This window comes from Phocoena phocoena, chromosome 9 (assembly GCF_963924675.1).
Source record: "Phocoena phocoena chromosome 9, mPhoPho1.1, whole genome shotgun sequence".
Lineage (NCBI taxonomy): Eukaryota > Metazoa > Chordata > Mammalia > Artiodactyla > Phocoenidae > Phocoena > Phocoena phocoena.
The window spans coordinates 102968167-102985556 of NC_089227.1; the positions used below are offsets into that span (position 1 = coordinate 102968167).

The 17390-nt window shown below is 51.0% G+C and overlaps 1 protein-coding gene across 2 annotated transcripts in view; it reads left to right on the forward strand.

The window, feature by feature from the left end:
• The window catches only part of DPP6 (dipeptidyl peptidase like 6), a 778185-nt gene that overhangs the window by 606766 nt on the left and 154029 nt on the right, over positions 1–17390 (forward strand). For both annotated transcript variants that reach the window (XM_065883771.1, XM_065883772.1), the window contains exon 8: positions 6–126. In XM_065883771.1, the coding sequence (XP_065739843.1) occupies positions 6–126 (121 nt within the window). The remainder of the gene's footprint in view (positions 1–5; positions 127–17390) is intronic.

Here is a 17390-nt window from a genome sequence, read left to right on the forward strand (position 1 = left end):
ATTAGATATTTATCTTTGAAAACAATATCTACTACTGTGCACACGTCGGGAAGCAGGCCATCCGTGTGGTCTCAACTGGGAAGGAAGGCGTGATTTACAACGGCCTTAGCGACTGGCTGTACGAAGGTACGCGGGATGTGGGAGGCTTGGTGCCTGTGGTCACTGCTGCTGCTGCGTCACTGGGATTGGTCGTGGTGGTGTTTCCTCTGACTCTGTCAATTAAACTCCGTTTCTTGAGGTTCTGCTAAATTACAAAGAGACTGTGGAGCCTCGGGGAGCAGCAGGCGACCATCGGGGGCCTGCGGTGTCAAGCACTCACCCGGTGGCCAGGTGGGCAGGGCATCCTACAACCCTGTGCTGTGCTGGGGGGTGACTCCCGGAACAGTCAGGATCCCAGACGTGCAGGTTTCCTGCTCCCTTTCTGAGAGGTTGAGTGCCTGGTTCTGCCTGGGGAAGGGAGAGCTGGAAGAGACATCAGAGGGTAAAGCTTCCAAAAGAAACGCGTCAGGGTGGCCTGCTGGCCTGTCAGCATCCGCCTCATGGGACGTTTTCTGCTGCTGGTTTTCCTCTGGCACCAGGGGACTCCAGCGGTCTGCATTATTAAATGACGAAAAATCTGAGTGAGACGCTCTCTTCTTAAGCATTTATGACCCGTCTCCACATTCATGACAACTTCGTCGTAACAGTAACAGCCCTGTATTGATTGCCGTTAGTTGCCAGGCGCTATGCTAAGCAGTGCTTTTTCTTACCTCATTTACCCGCCACGTTAGTCCAGGCTGCTCTCAGGAACACCACAGACTGGGCGGCTTAAGCAACTTTTATTTCTCGTAGTTCTGGAGGCTGGGAAGTCCAAGATCAGGGCTCCAGCAGAGCTGGTGTCTGGTGAGGGCTCTCTTCCTGGTTTGCAGACGGTCACCTTCTCTCTGTGTCCTCACATGCCAGAGGGAGAGAAAGTCATGGGGAGGAAGCTCTGGTCTCTTCATCCTCCTAGAAGGGCACTAACCCCACCGTGGAGGCTCCACCCTGGTAACGTCATCACCTCCCAAAGGCTCTACCTCCAGATACCACCACATTGGGGATTTTGGCTTCCACCTGAATTTTGTGGGGCCACAGACATCCAGTCCATAACGCCCTCATGAGAGCATTCTGAGATGAGTGCTGTTATGGACATTTCACAGAGGAGGCTCAGTGAGGGTAAGTCATCTGCCCAAGGTTACACGAGGTTAGGGGAGATGTATCATGGAGTATCACTGTTCAAGTGCAGGACTGTCCCCTTTCTGGAAATGCAGATGTCAGCAGGATGCCGACGCAGCCCAGCACTGGGCTGATAAACAGCTTGTGTTCTTGTCAGCCTACTGGTCTGAGACCACATGATCACAGGAAGAATTCACTGTGCTGGGCTGGGGCAAGGGTGGGGGGCGGTCAGGGGACCCCCAGCGGGGTCTGGGCATGATCAAGCCCATAAAATACCATGTTTCCTCAGTGCTGTGCATTCGTCAAGCTGGGTTCTGCATTGCAGGGGTTTATGTATCCTAAAGGACAGAGCGGATAGACCTGTATGCTTAGTCCTACTTCCCATCGTGATTTCACTGAAGTCACTGAAGCACAAGGTTGACTTGATTTCCATTTTTTTAAAGTGAGATGTAAGTCGTAGACAGTAAAATGCACAACTATAAAGACACAGTTTCATGGGTTTGACACAGTATACACTGGGCAGCCCCATCAAGATATAGAACATTCCAGGACCTCCCTGGCGGTCCAGTGGTTAGGACTCTGCACTCGCATTGCCAGGACCCCAGTTCAGTCCTTGGTTGGAGAACTAAGACCCCGCAAAGCCAGGTGGCGTGGCCAAAAAAAAAAGATACAGAATATTCCATCATCTCAGAAAGCACCGCCCGAGCCCCTTTCCAGTCACGTTTCCCCTCACCCCAAGCTTCCCTTCCGGAGGCTCCTACCATCCTGATTTCTGTGCAGCTGGCTTCCTAGCAGAATGCTGGAACGTGGGCACCCATCTAGGCCGGCCCTCTCGCTGCGTTTCCCTGGAGTCCCGTGTTCACTCCAGCATGGCCGCTGCCGCTCAGAGCACCCAGGATTCCGGTACTGAGCTGCCTTCTGGGGCCAGGAGGATCGACCTTGAGGTTTCATTGGGCTCATACAAGGGAGTCACTGGAACAAAGTGGACACTGTCCAGCTTCCACTGTGCTTCCACTGTCCTGTGCACAAACAGCCTTATGAGCAGCAGGCCCCAAGTTCCAGGGCGATCAGGGCAATGACAACCCAATGACCCCTAGAGAGAGAGGCCCCTGGAGCCCTGGCTGGAAGGACCTAGACCTGCCCTACGGATAATCTCCTTCAAAACTCCATCACCAGGAGATGGAGAATGTCTTTTTTAGTATCTTCCTAATAAAATAAAAAGCTCATTGCCTTGCAATTCAAAGTAAGCTTTTGCTTCAGCAAATCCGTTGAAAAGAAATATTTCCTCAAGGCATTTACCCAGAATTGTGTTCGTGTGATAACAGGGCCCCACGTATGCTAAATCAGTCCCAGTTGATGTGGCAGCTTCATCTCCTTAGTGCTGCCTCCTGGAAGGTTATATTTGCTGATGCTTCGGCCTCTGAAGTTGGGAGCGTGAGAGCTCTGGGGAATCTCGGTTCCTTTTTTAATAATTGGAAGGTAAACTCTGAAGATTGCTTTTTTCTAATCTGTGACTTAACTGCTTCACTTCCATATGCTCCTTAAAAAAAAAAAGGAGAAGAAAGATTAGGGGGAAAATACCCTGACAGCATTTTCAGGGGGCCTGACTCGCTTGGAGATGTTAGTTCTGAGAAGAAACGAAGCTATATAAGTTCTAAACCACCCTGCAGCCCGTAGGCTTGTTGGCAGTCAGATGCCATATTGATTTGTTGTGTTCCCCAAAAAGGAGCTTTGAACATATTGAACATTTCAGAATATCAAGGACTGAGGGAGAGAAGAAGGAGACCTGGGGACTGCCAGGAATCTCCATCCCTGGACCAAAGGTTTACACGTACTCGGTAGGAAACTTCCCCAACTAACTGACGCAAGCCCCACACACGGAAATGCACCCGCGGCACTGCCTGCAACCTCAGACCGCGTGTCTCACTGACCTTCCAGTTGCCCTGCCTCGTGGTGGCCACACACTGATCTTGATAAGCAAAGTGCATGTCTTTATTTTACTCTTCTGGGCAGATGTCATGGAGTTACATAGAACTTTGATTTTAATATGGGATTAAAGACAAAAGTGTCCTACAAACTGATTTAAGGTTTACGAAAGTTAGTTATCCAGAAACTAAAGATGTCACTAGTTTTTTGAGAAGTCAGAAAGGAAGTTTCTGTTAAGAATTTGCACTTTCATGCACGTGTTAGCAATTTTGCAAAGATCCTAATATGTAGGCTTATGGGCAGAGCTGGATTGTCCAAATTTTTATGAAAGGTTCATGGTTACCAGTGGTACAGAGATGGTTGTATTTCCCAGTTGCTGCTACTTGTTTCTATTACTGGGTTGGCCAAAAAGTGCCTTCGGTTTTTAAGTAAAAGTAAAGACACATTTCTCATTTCCACCGAGAACTTTATTGAACAACGTATTCATCCTTTTGTTCCACTACCTTCTGCCATTTTTCAGGCAAGTTCATAATTCCATCTTCCCAAAACTTTATCTTTTTGAGCAAAGAACTGTTCCAGGTGTCTTCCAGGGAATTGAAATTTTTTCCATTAAGAGAATTTTGTAAAGACCGAAATAAATGGAAATCCAAAGGTGCAATGTCTGGTGAATATGGCGGATAAATCAGAACTTCTCAGCTAAGCTGTAACAGTTTTTGCCTGGTCATCAAAGAAACATACGGTCTTGCGTTATCCTGATGGAAGATGATGCATTTTCTGTTGACTAATTCTGGACACTTTTCGTCGAGTGCTGCTTTCAGCTGGCCTAATTGGGAGCAGTACTTGTTGGAATTAATCTTTTCGTTTTCCAGAATGAGCTCATAATAGAGGACTCCCTTCCAATCCCACCATATACACAATATCACCTTCTTTGGATGAAGACCGGCCTTTGGTGTGGTTGATGGTGGTTCATTTCGCTTGCCCCACGATCTCTTCCGTTCCACATTATCGTACAGTATCCACTTTTCATCACCCATCACAATTTGTTTTAAAAACGGAACATTTTCATTCCATTTAAGTAGAGAACTGCATGCGGAAATACGGTCAAGAAAGTTTTGTGTTTTTTTTTTTCTTAACTTGCGTGAAAGCCAAACATTAAAGCGATGAACATGACCAAGCTGGTGCAGATGACTTTCAGCACTTGATTTGGGTATTTTGAGTATGTCGGCTGTCTCCCGTGTGGTATAATGTTGACTTTTCTCAATGCCTCGATTTGATCACTGTCAACTTCAGCTGGGCTACCTGACGCTGGAGCATCGTCCAGTGAGAAATCTCCAGCACGAAACTTCGCAAACCACTTTTGACACGTTCCATCAGTCACAGCACCTTTTCTGTACGCTGCACAAACCTTTTTTGGTGTTTCAGTTGCATTTTCACCGTTCTTGAAATAATAAAGCATAGTATACGGAAAATGTTGCTTTTTTCTTCCATCTTCAATATTAAAATGGCTACACAAAAATTCACCAATTTTGATAAGTCTTTTTAAAATACACGCTGATATGAAGCTGTCACAATCTACCAATAGTGTTTCGAATGAAGTTAAAGATAACTAAGCGCTACCAGAGTCATCTTATGGAAAAAACCAAACAAACCTTTTGGCCAACTCAGTATTTTCATTTTCATCATTGCCATCATACACACGAGGTATAGTGGTACACAGCACAGAATTTTGGGCCAATAACTTTTCAGTAATGAAGCTTTAAGTCATTACATGTTTCCACTAAACTAGGAGACCTCCACACCTCTATTGCCAAAGCAGTCATATGCGTAACCCTAAATAAATAGCAGTATATTCAGTGATAGGTCATTATCGTGAAATGGCTCATACCCCAGCGGAAAGCTGGAGTGTGTCGGGCTCGTTTGAGAACCACTCTGTCCCCACGTGTGTACCAGTCCTTGTCACCTCAACTCCTCTGAGACCCGATGGAGGTAGGGTGGGGGCAGTGAACTTGAGAAGGTGTTCACAGAGCACAGCCTGGCGCCATCAGGCTGGGATGTCAGGGAGAGCCGAGAAATGCCTGGAGGGCATTTATTTAACATCTGGTTTGGTGTGGATGAAACCCCGGGATGAGTTTTACCCTGAACTAGTCCAGAGCTTTGTGGTACTCGGAAACGTGATTGGATGCAGGGAGGCTGCTTGGCCGGGCAGCCTCGCCACGTGAGGGTCAGCGGGAGTGATGCTGAATAAGGCCCCCTGCTGGCTGCTCGGCGTCAGCTCCTCTGCTTGGCTTCAGGACCTAGGCAGTCAGGCAGTGCCTGAGAGAGAAACAGGAGAGGACCGGACGCTTCTGTTGTGCCCTTGCCCGGGCCCTCAGCTCTCCCTCCCTAGCACACCTCCTCCCCTTTCCCGGAGTCCCGGTGCTCCTGATGGCCAACTGCCCTGTGGGCCATGGTCCCCATGGTACTCTGTCCTCTGCCCACCTGCCCGGGAGCCCCCAGGCCCTCCCCCCGGCCCCGTGCTGACTGCCCGGGTTCACTTGGGGCTGGTGTGGAGCAGCTGGGATGCAGCTGGGCCCCCTTCCCAGGGCTGATGTGGGTGGAGGCACTTGCAGTGCATCCTGCTCCCAAGCTTAGAATGCTCTAGAAAGCCTGTTCTCGCTGGGGCGATGGAAGTCGCGGGAGCTTTGCTAAGCTGGAGTCGTTCAGAGCTGCCCATTTGACACGCGAGCCTGGTCACATGGTCCTTACCCTTCACGTTCAGACTCTTGTCCAGAGGCTGCAAAGCCTGGGTGAGGCTGAGGCCTGTTTGCTTTTCTTAACACTGTCTCTTCAAGTATCTTTCAGAGTCAGCACTAATGACCTTACAGTTTTCTCTCCACAGAGGTGCTCTGAGAGACCTCAACGAGAGGCCGGGGGGCCCCAGTGGATGAACTAAAATTCTTTCCTGACTTTTGTTTTGGGTGTGACTCCACGCCTTATAATTTGGATTATTCAAGGAGGCAGGGAGTTGACTGGGGGAATGGCTGTCATGGGAAGAAATGTTACTACGACTGAAGCCCTTATGGAGATTTGTGGGGTGATTTTGAATGTGTGTGCTTTCCACGGGAACTATTCCCCCGTAAGGAAAAGAGTTCTTCCCCGATCATCCAGAGCCCCGCAGTCTTTCTAAACTCCCTGCAATGAAATTGCTAAGTAGTATTTCCCGCGGAACATGCCTGTTGGGTTTAACGTTAACTTGTGGTTTATTCAGTGCTTGGTGAGCTGTGTGTGCTGACTTGTACACTTAGGCTCACTGTGTCCGCTGCCCACTTTGTACAGGTCGTCAGTGGACCGAGCCAGTGGGATCCACTGTGGCCACAGGCCTCTAGTGAACAGCCCTCGCCTGGGACTATTGTGTAGGTAGAGGACATACTGCACACCAGATTTTTGTCAGTAAGAAAGTGTTTCTAATGCCTCTTGCACTATTTTTAAAACTCCCTGAAATACATTTCGATCATGATATTTTGTGAAGCTTATAGAGCCACACACTGGAGTGTACATTCTTGATTGAGTTCTTCAAATGCTAATGTCCTGAAGTACCTGGTTAGGGCACTTCAGCTGCTAGTAAACTGCATCCTGGTGGTAGATGAAGGGAATTGACACGCCCATCGTGCATCATTCCCGCTGGACTGATGGCTTTAAAGAAAGTTACATGGCCAGGAGTTCAGTGGACTTAGAATCATGGTCAGTTCTGTATGCTGTTATTCAAAGCACAGATCTGTAGTTCTTTGGACTTAGTGGTGGTTACTTCTCTGATTTACATGATGGGAAATCTTGGTCAGACCAGGAAATCTCTATCAGGAAATGGCCAGAAGCTTGTGATTGGCTTTACAGAGCCCTCTTGTGTAAGGGTGGCAGAGCTGTGGTAAAGGCAGGGTCTTTGCAGCAGCCATGCCTGCCTTTGAATCACAGCTTCACCACGTAGAAGCTACGTGAACCTGGGTGAGGTTGAACTCTTTGTGTCTGTCTTCTTATCTGCAAAACAAGAGTAAAGGTCATCAGTGTTCCCTGCGGTCATCATGGACGTTAAACGAGCTGGTACGTGTACAGTTGTTAGAACAGTGCCTGGGACTAGGAAACCGCAGCTGTTGCTGTTAAAACTGCTGTTACTTCATCTGTAACTCCAAAAATTAGTCACATAGCACGTACGCACCTCATTTTCTCATCTGGCATCGCCAACAGTCAGGAGCACTAATGTGTAGTCCATTCTCCTCCAGTAGCGGTTTCAAAGACTATTAAAATCTATTCACTCATGAGTTGTTGTCTATAATGTGTTATATAAGAAGTACATGGCTTCCTACTCAACCTGGAGAGGATGTCTGTGCAGATATGAACATCTCCCTGGAACCTTCTGTCTGCATTTAGAGTCACCGAGCTGGAGTCACATCCCTCACTTGTCACCGACACCAGACAGCTGGTTAACCTATGAGCACCAGAGATCTTCTACCTCAGTAAAAAGTATGCTTCAGGATGGCTTGTAGAAATTAAATACTTAAAAATCATATTCCAGTTCATCTATGGCTTCTAAAGAAGGATATGAATGTCAAAGTGATGATGAAAATGTCTGAATGTGATCAGCCTCTGGAAAAGCCTCCAGACCCGGGAGGTGCTGCCGTGGAGCAGTGGCTCCAGGTGGCAGGGCCTTTTGCACGGTAACTCAGCGCTTTCAGTATTTAATGTAAGTGAAAGGAGCGAGTTTCCTGCACAGCCCTTGCCTCCAGCTCCGTGAAGTAGTAATGACCTTGACTTGCGAAGCAGGTGGCTTTTACCTTGTAGAGAGACACAGCAAAGGCTCATGCTGTTCAGTGGGGACCCACTCAGCTCCGACATCGAGGTGGACGAGATGCTTCAGTCTGTGTTCATCCCCTCTGTGCTCGCTCTGACCCCAAGAGAGACGTCCTCGGGTTTCTAGATGTCTGTGCATGTCAGCATGAGAACAGTGGTCTAAGGCAGGGAGTGAGATTGTCAGGTGCGTGGGGAGAAGGTGATGGCCAGCCTACATCTAAATGGCCACCAAGGGTCTCCTCGCCCCCTGGACCGGTCCAACCATATCTGGGCCCTCCACTTCCTCCTGCGCCCCTCAAGTTCCATCACAACCTCCCCCATGAGCACATCTCCCAACCGTGACGGTCCCTACACATGGCAGTGCTTACCTGTCCTCACGGTGCTGCCTCGGCTCCAAAATTCAGATGCAGGATTCTAGAAACCCTCCCAGGGGAATCAGCTGGCCTCCCTTTTTTCACTGTCATCAGAACTTCCACTTCCACAAACTTCCTTCAGCAAAAATAACAACCCGATTATTGAAAAGCAGGAACTGTTAATCTCATTGTAATTACGAGCTTCACTTTTTATCCCCAAAGGTAAAGGAATCAGGAGAGGCTTTAGGAATGGCGGCAGTCCCCTTACTAGGGGCCGAGGGGAGTGAGATTGAAGCTGACAGCTCCGGACCACCTCCTAAAGTGCCAGCCGTGGCTCACCTACTGCAGGAATGTTTAATTTTGACTGTTTCTTCCATGGCACGCCTGACACGATTAAACAGGAATGAATCTATCGACTCCTCTGCAGGAAGAAGGCGCTGCTCGTATCCTGCCGCAGCTGCGGAAACTTGGCCTCAGCAACGTTAAGTGACTTCTCAGTGGTCACACAGCCAGTGAGTGGTTCCAATTTGGCCTCCTAACCACATGCCCATTGTGTGTATAAAAAGCTGCATTAACTTCTTGCAGGTTAAAAATAGGCTTGATCGATGCCCAAGTGATGAGTGGACCACCCGTCCCCTTGGCACGGTCTGCTCGCTCCACAGCCTTCAACACCCCCAGCTCCGTGCAAGGCGCTTCTCAGAGTGCAGATGTGAGAGCCCAGGGGGCCTGCGTGTGAGTCCCTGAGCTGCCACTCAGCCGCCCGGTGACCTTGAGTGAGTCACGTATCTTGCCTGGCCCTCCCATCCCTCGCATGAAAAGTAAGAGCTCAGATACCTTCCCCAAAGAATTAGTGTGAGGTTGGATGAGAGCATATCCGTGAGAGCACAGGTAGAACCACGTGAACTTGCCAATACGTGTGATCACATATTAGCACATGGCTGTGAAGTGTTCCACAAGGATAAACCTCCCGCCTGCCTGCCCTGCCGCCAGGGCTACTGTCAGACGTGGCAAAGTCTCAGATGTCCGTGTGCCTGGCATGGAACGAGTGTCTACCACGAAGTGGCAGAGGTGTTTTTAACCGGAAGGTGGACTCGGACACCTCAAAGCACAGCCTCTCCAGCGGGTTAAGGGCCGTGGTTGTGGCCTTGGATTTCTCCCAGCAGAAGCTTGCAGAGACTTATGGCTCGTCATCTTCCTCGTCATGGCTCCTTGTTTTCCCTGCATATTCCCAGCACCCTTCTGATTGCCATGGTGACCATACGGTTTGGACTTTAATTACTATTATATCTTATTGCCTGCCGGGAGCATTCAGGCTGAGAGTTGCCATTTAAACTATGTAATCAACGGGCTGTCCAGTTGTGGGGATGAGGTGTTAGGCTGGTCGATCTCCTGGTGTTACCCCGAAGGTTCTCCACTGAAAAGGTGATGTGGCCCAAGCTGGGGCCTGACCGCTGCACCAGCTGAGGAAGGAACGGTATTCTGACCTGGACACTCGGGCCAGCGGTGAGGGCCCTGATTGTGAAAACAGCTTTGGGAGATCAAATACTCGAACTCCGATCTGGAATTTCCCCTCAAGTTCAGTGCTAAGGGCAGGGCCTGTGACCTGTGCTTTGCAACCCAGCGTCCTCCCTGGACTAAAATAAGCCTGGTCAGAGAAGGGGGAAGAGGATAGCCTAGGTCAGGCTGGGAATCACAAAAGCAGACCAACAAAGCAAACCAGACACCACCCCCCTGATTCAGAACTAGGGGAGTCACTCACGCCCCTCACCGCACCCCTCGTCAGGGTGGAGGTGGGGCTGGGGCACGCTCCCCGTGGTCCCTCAGGGGCCCAGGCTGCTGGGCCGCCCTCCTGTCGGGCGGGCGGGCAGGCAGCCCAGCCCAGCGCGCTGGTGGAGGAGGGGGTTCAGTTCTGGAGGGACGCACGCTAGCAGTTACACGCTCGGCCTGCAGGTGACGCTGGCAGCCAGTCCTCGTACCTCGTTATCCAGGACTCGGTGCCAGGGCCCAGGAAGTGGTGCCAGCAGTAGGAGCCCCAGGCCCGGCAGAGGCAACACTGAAGATTCCACATCTGGATGGCGAACAGCAGACCCCAAGTCTGGGACCCGAGCAGACTAGGAGTTACTGCAGGGGTACGGGGGATCCCTCAGAGTCAGCGAGGAGATAGAGGGTCAGGTTCAGGGGGCGGCCAGGGAGTGCCGTGGGACCAGTGTGGTTGCAAGGCTGATGCCACCGCGCTGGACACCGGGAGGTGTGGGGACCTTGGAGGGGGGATGCCGGGCGAGGGCCGCCTGCCGGCTCAGAGCGCACGCGCCGTTAGTGAGCTGCTGCAGACGGACATGCCACGCCCCTGCGTGGGAGTGTTCGGGAAGCAGCTGGGGGCTGGAGCTTTCTGTCCTTGCAGACTCACCTTATTTGCCACTCAATGGTTAATAGCTGGGCGAGTCCTCAGACTCACTAGCTTGTGGGGCTCCCTCTTCCATGGAAGGTTGGTCAGTGTCACCTGTGCCTTGTAGCCAGCTGCCTTCTTCTTGGCGTCTCCTTGGATTCCGTAAATTAGTGGCTGTGGTTCCCGGTGGACAGCCCCCGACTGCAGGGGAGAGGCCCCAGGAGGGGCAGGCCCCCTTGAGCTGGTCGTTGTGTGACACTGTTTGATGAACTGCAGACCCCGGGGCCTCAGAGTCTGCACTTGATACTCCAGCGTGGGCCTTGTTGGTATCTCAGAAAAGTAACTGATTGCTTTAATTCAGTGTGAAATTTAAAAATCAGAAATAAGAGAAGTCTGAGAGGAAAAGGTTCTCTAGACGTGTGGGAAGAAATCCCACTGGTCTTGAGAAATGTTTCTCACAATTAATTACCTAATCCTGAGAGATTTTGATAAATAATGTATGATGTTCAGTGGTTATATTTTTAAAGCTTTTTAATTATGCATCGATTGTGAGATTAAGATAAACACATCTTCATCTTTTTGCTGTAGAGTCTTAATGAAATTTGGGTATCGGTGGCTGAAATCTTGATGCTCTTGGGAATTCCAATTCCTTTTCGTCTTTTCTGTCTTCTTAAATCACGTAAGGACGGGACACCATTTGCCCTAGTATTGAGAGTTTGTTAATACGTTCCACCAAAATGCAAACAGCAAATGCTTGACGGGAGACACATCAGGCTCCAAGGCTTGTATGTGCTTGAAACAACTTCATCTGAGGCTCAGAGGCCAGATTCCTGCCTCTGCTCTTTCGCCACTGTACCTGCTTCCTAACCTCTTTGGGCCTTAGTTCCTTTTCCCTGGTCTGCAAACATAGTGCAGTGAACTCCATAACACTTCTCCCCGCCCTGCTATGTTTTTGTACTTAAACGTCAGTGCTGGGGACATGCAGCACGACAGCATGAAGTCAGTATTGGCGCCAGGTGACTTTGTGGTGAGCTGCTGACCTGTCTGTGGCTTTCCTTGGTGGGTGCGAGGGGCAAACAGCAGGGCGGGGTGCCTCTGTCTCCTGCCCCACTCCGCTCCCCCGACAGGACCGTACGATCCTCAGGGGATCCTGACCTGCCTTCTCCTTGCCCCCGGGGGAAACTGTCTGCGCTCAGGGAAGCAGTCTGCCTCTCTTCCTTTTACCCCCTTTTTCCTTTCTTTCTATAAGATTTTCATTTTCAGTATAACTTTTCTCTTTGCTCAGGGCTGCCCTTGGGAAGGTGCGGGGTGGCGGGGGTGAGATGACAGCTCAGCTTCTCCGTGTCAGAGCCACCTGGACGTGGAGTCATGTAGAAGATGCACTCTTATCTCTGATTCTATGAACCGGGGCTGTGCCTGGAAGGCGACTGCAGGGCGTAGGTCTCAGGTCAGCCTCACCTTTGTACTCAGCCTCCCAGCTGTGGGAGAGCTGTCCTGGGAAGGTCACTGTCGTGGTGTCGGGTTATCTCAGAGTGACTCCTGCACTGGCCCCAAGGGCAGACACACAGGCCCCGTGTCTCTACCGCACAAGCCTGTGGCTCTGAGCCCCAGAGCAGGTCCCAGAGCCCAGGGCCCATCATCCTCAGGGCGAGCAGAGCATCTGCTCCCTCTGGCTCCAACTGATGCGTCAGCCCCTCCCCGGGACACAGCACCTCCCTCCCAAGGCCATGGCTCATCCGTTCAATGGAAAAGAGGCACCCAAGCCAGGAAACTGCCAGGTGCCGGCTGTACCCAAAGAGGAGGTGACGTTGCAGCTCTTACCAGAAAACACCCGTCCAGCACCTTGTTCTTTTTGCAGGAATACATACATCTGACCCTTGCTTTATTCATAGAAAAACCAAACAGCTGTGGGGACAGGAGCACGGAAGGTGTTGGGCTTTTAAATAGATGTTCCCGGGAAGGTGCCCGGTTTTCCAGGAGGTTATGGGGTCACTTCAGGAAGGAAGCAGGGGGCTTCTCTGGTGGCGCAGTGGTTGAGGGTCCGCCTGCTGATGCAGGAGACACGGGTTCGTGCCCTGGTCTGGGAAGATCCCACATGCCGTGGAGCGGCTGGGCCCATGAGCCATGGCCGCTGAGCCTGCGCGTCTGGAGCCTGTGCTCCGCAGCGGGAGAGGCCACAGCAGTGAGAGGCCCGCGTACCGCTAAAAAAAATAAAAAGAAGGAAGCAGGCCCTGCCCAGCCCTCAGGACAGAGAAGGTTCTGGATCCACTCCGCACCCTTGTATTTTCTGTTCTTTTAAGTGTCTGGCTCAGACCGTCTTAATCACTCTCTGACTTCTTCCTGTCCCCATCACGTGACTTCCGTTATCGGTTAATTCTCCCCCCGCTTCCTGCCAGCTGGGTCCCCCACAAATCCCTGTGCCCGTGTCCCTACACAGATGTGAGGAATTTGCATGTAACAGAATCCCTTCCGTGAGGAAGCTGCTGTGAGACCTAGCCCTGGCCCACGCCCTCTACTCATTCTGGAACCTGATGCGCCAAGATGGTGTTTAATCACATCCGAGTCATGGTACACATCTTCAGCACCATTTAGACACTTTGGCAGAATGACCTATTCTGATTTAAGATTGTAAAAATATGAAAATCAGAAAACCAAGCAACCACTAATCAATTAACTCAAGAGCTAATTCCTTAAATATTTTTTCCAAATTTCCTTCTCTCATGATATTATCAGTACCTGGTTCCCAGTCTCTTTTTCAGTTTCTGTCTTTCACTGCACACTTGCAGATTTGAGATCCTGTGAGATGTGAGCCAACATAAGCTTGTCCTAAGGGGGAGATTTATGAAATAGCTTAGGAAACGCTGATGGTTAGAAAATCCGTGGCCACCTGCCTACACCACGGGGAAAAGTCTGACGAGTGACGCTTCCCCCGCCTCCCATGAGCCAGGTGCAGACGGCAGGCGTGGGCGGGCAGTGCCCTCCTGTCCTGGCACCGTGGCTGCTTCCACTCAGCACTTCCAGCCTCCGGCCTCTCCACCTGCCTTGCATTGAGGAGGCTCTGGGTCCTAAAGGGAGTTGGGGTCAGAGCCCCCAGAACTTAGGGACAGAGGCACAGACTTCAGCGCCTGGCAAGTCCTCCCCAGATCCTCAGCATGCCAGAAGTCCCCCTATGTTCCTGGGCCAAAGGAAGGTTTCCTTGGACTCCTCAGGGAGCATAACACACTGCACCTTGGTGGCCATGTGGGTTGAAAGCCGGAAATGAGAAACCGTCCTGAGTGGTCATAGCTGAGATTTGCAGAAGACCAGGTGAGGCAGGGGTCTCGCTACCTGCCACGATGTCCAGATGCTCTCCACTCAGGCTGGGCCATGTGGGTCTCTTTCTATGTGCCAGAGTTTATATAATTACCTTTGTTTCATTGTAAATTTAACTGACTCTGGAAAAATCATCATTAAGGGAACAAAAAGCTGAAGGGGGAATTGAAAACTATGTAAAGGAAACCTTTCAGGCTGCCAGGGAGTTGGCCTTCTCGGGGTAATGGGGCTTTACTGACTCTGACTCAGATGCTACAGGATCAGGAAAAAGGAAGTGATTTTTCCCGCACTGAGATCTCCCAAAGCAGATGACACTAAAATAGATGATGCTTAGCAGGAGATGAGGAAGGAGTGTGTGTGTGTGAGTGAGTGAGTGTGTGTGTGTGTGTGTGTGTGTGTGTGTGTGTGTGTGTGAGAGAGAGAGAGAGAGAGAGACAGAGAGACAGAAAGGCAGAGACAGAAAGAGGCAGAGAGAGACAGAGATTTTACCAAAAAAAGATTTAACAAGTTTGAGGACTTTCTTTGCCCTCAGTGTGGCTGGCTCCTTTTGGCATCGCTGGAGTCCTAAAACACTGCCCTTCACGTGGGACAATGACAAGGGGAGTGGCCGAGTTGCTTTTACACGGCATGCGGATTTGCAGGTGGTCATCAAAGGGCCATCAGAGGCCTTGGGTGCCCACCCTACAAGAGCAGCTTCTTGACAATTTCCTACTTAAAACTCGCCAGCCATTGGAGATGCATTTGTGAACTTTTTCCCCCCAGAATAAGAAAAGGAGGACGGGAGAATTGAGGCAATCTATCGGAGTTTGGAGAAGCTGCAAATTAGCAGCCAGCAAGGTTATAATGAACGTCTGAGTGATCATGCCGTGGAATAAAAATCAAACCCACACTCATGTCTCCTCCCTGAGGATGCTGCCCCCTGGTGGCCAGCCCAGGAATATAGGGGTGCGTCTGCCCGGTACTCCAGTGCTGATTTGCGGGAATTGGCAGACTGCTCTGATGATGAGATGCTTGCGGTGAGTAACGTGCAAATCACACGGTGCTGATGAGCGAGGTAGGCTGCGAGCACGGCAAGGTAAAAGCTCCTTTTGCCTCCTGGCTTGATGTTCGCTGATTTCTTTTTTAACTCCCATTTAATTCTGCTCTCGGATAAAATATTTAGTGACAGAAAAAAGCTGCAGATGCACACGGGAATAAATAAGATTTTCTGTATTTAGAATGAGGCCATTTATTTCCGAGTACAGATACATCAGGCAGGTTATTTATGTCTTTTGCAGTTTTCCAGGACCCCGATTTCTCCGGCGCTTTGGTTTTCCCCAGTCTGTACAGCAACGGGGGTGTAGTGGCAAGCAGTTATTAACAGAACCCACGGGGCCGGGTGTTACAGGAATGATCCCAAACGCTGTCTCACCGTCTGCATCTGTTCTGATCTGCATCTTGCCTCATTAAAAGATGACTCTGTAACACCGATGTGACCCAGACAGATGGAGCCTCCAAATGCTGAGCCGTAGCCCGAGCTGCCGGACTGCTCGGGGCAGGCGGGAAACGGGCTGTAGGCTCTGCCCCTGGTTGGCCGTGCCCCGGCAGTGTTTGGACGAGCAGTGGACCAGGAATCTGGACACTGAGCCAGCCCCACCCTCTACTGTCCTGCAAGTCTGGGAAACAACCCTGGGGAAGTGTCTACTCCACACTCCCCAAGGCCAGAGTCCAGTCAAGACTCTGGCACTCCCTTTGAGCAAGCTGCCCGTGTCCCTGGGCCTCAGCTTTCTCCTCTGTGAAATGGAATCACAGAAGCAGCCCCACGGTTGCTAGGATGTCAGTAGGGTGGTCGTAGTACCTGGCACACGGTGAGCTTTGGGTCACTAGTAAGACAGGTGACGTACCTGCCCTTCCCGTCACACTAGATTACGGTGAAGCTCGGGGCACGTGGGGCCTGTTGGTCCCAGAGCCCAGGGTGTTGTCTGGTTGCGAAAGTGGTCCTTCCTGCAGCATTTATCAAGAAGAGAAGCAGCAGCCAGACTGGGAGAAGCTGAGCTCAGGCACATGTGAGCAAGGCTGGGAGGCTCCAGAGAACATTCTGCGAGTCAGAGTCAGAGGAGGACCAGGGCAAAGTGCTGAGCTGGGTCCTGTCTTCACAGCAAGGCACCTCCCCTCCGAGTTCCAGAGGCACAGCTTCAAAAAAACCACCTGTAGGCGATCAACTCTGTAGGGTTTGGAGGCCCCCAGGAAGCCCGAGACCCTGTCCCTTGACCAGGAGATAAAGCCTCCCCGTGGGAGAAAGGGGGAGCCCCGTGTTTGCGGTGAGGACACAGCCCCAGTGGATTCTGCCTTCTCTTCGTGTCCTTTGGCGCCTGATCCTGTTGGGTGCTTCTTAACAAAGCCCCTCCCTTGTGAGATCCCCCCAACCCCAGAAGTACTAGCACACTCTTCTCAGGCTTCTGGAAATTTCTCCCTGCAGTTATTTTATTCACAGAGAGATTCTGGCAGCCCCTTTCCTTTGGACTGCACTTGGCCAAAAAGCATTAGAGGAAACAGAGCAGAGTTCACTTGATTTCAGACTTTCGTATAGCTCTTTGCATCTTGGCAAAGGGACAATTAACTCATGGTGACTGTTGCATTTCACTCTAAAATGAAGTTGAAATTTTCAGCCAACTATTGTACAAATTTGAGAAGATTCATTAAAGAACTGCTGATCCTACAAAACACAACGAAAATATACCGCCTTTATCTTAGAAGTGAGTTCCCTCAGAGGATGGGGACTCCCACTGGAGCCCTTCTCTAACTCAAGGGTCAGCTCCTCGTAACTGGCGTTTTGTCTCCTGCCCTGCATTATTCCCAGGGCCGCGGGAACTCACAGTTCCTGCGCCACTTAGAGCTGGTAGTGTAGAAGGTTAGCTAGGAATGAGTGCGCCGGAAGAAGGCAGCGGGAAGGGTACCCGGGTGCCGTCGCGAGCTCACCCAGAGCAGAGACCCGTCGGGCCCGGGGAGGGAGAAGCTGACCTCACCCCCTGGAAGAGCTGCTCTATAATTGGCCCTAAACCACTTGATCTCCATTTGCCTTCCAGCGCTGTCTGCTTTACAGTGTATATATTTGCATTTCACTCCATAAATGGACCAAAAATCATAGGCTCTCAGAAGGTTGCCAACCTGCAGTTGTCGAGGTGAAGTCGACCATCCGGTGAGAGTCGTGTCGTGGGACGAGACGGGTCTTGGGGTCTGGCAGCCCTGGACTGACTCCACCACTTACCCGCTGTCCGAACTGCAGCGAATTAATTCCTGGGCAGGAGCGTCACCCGCCTCCTCTGGGAGGTGGGAGGTGGGAGGTGGCGCCTTGTGGATCCGCAGTAACCCGTGCAGCGCCCAGCACCACGGTCACTGTCAGGCTGTCGCCGAGTTAC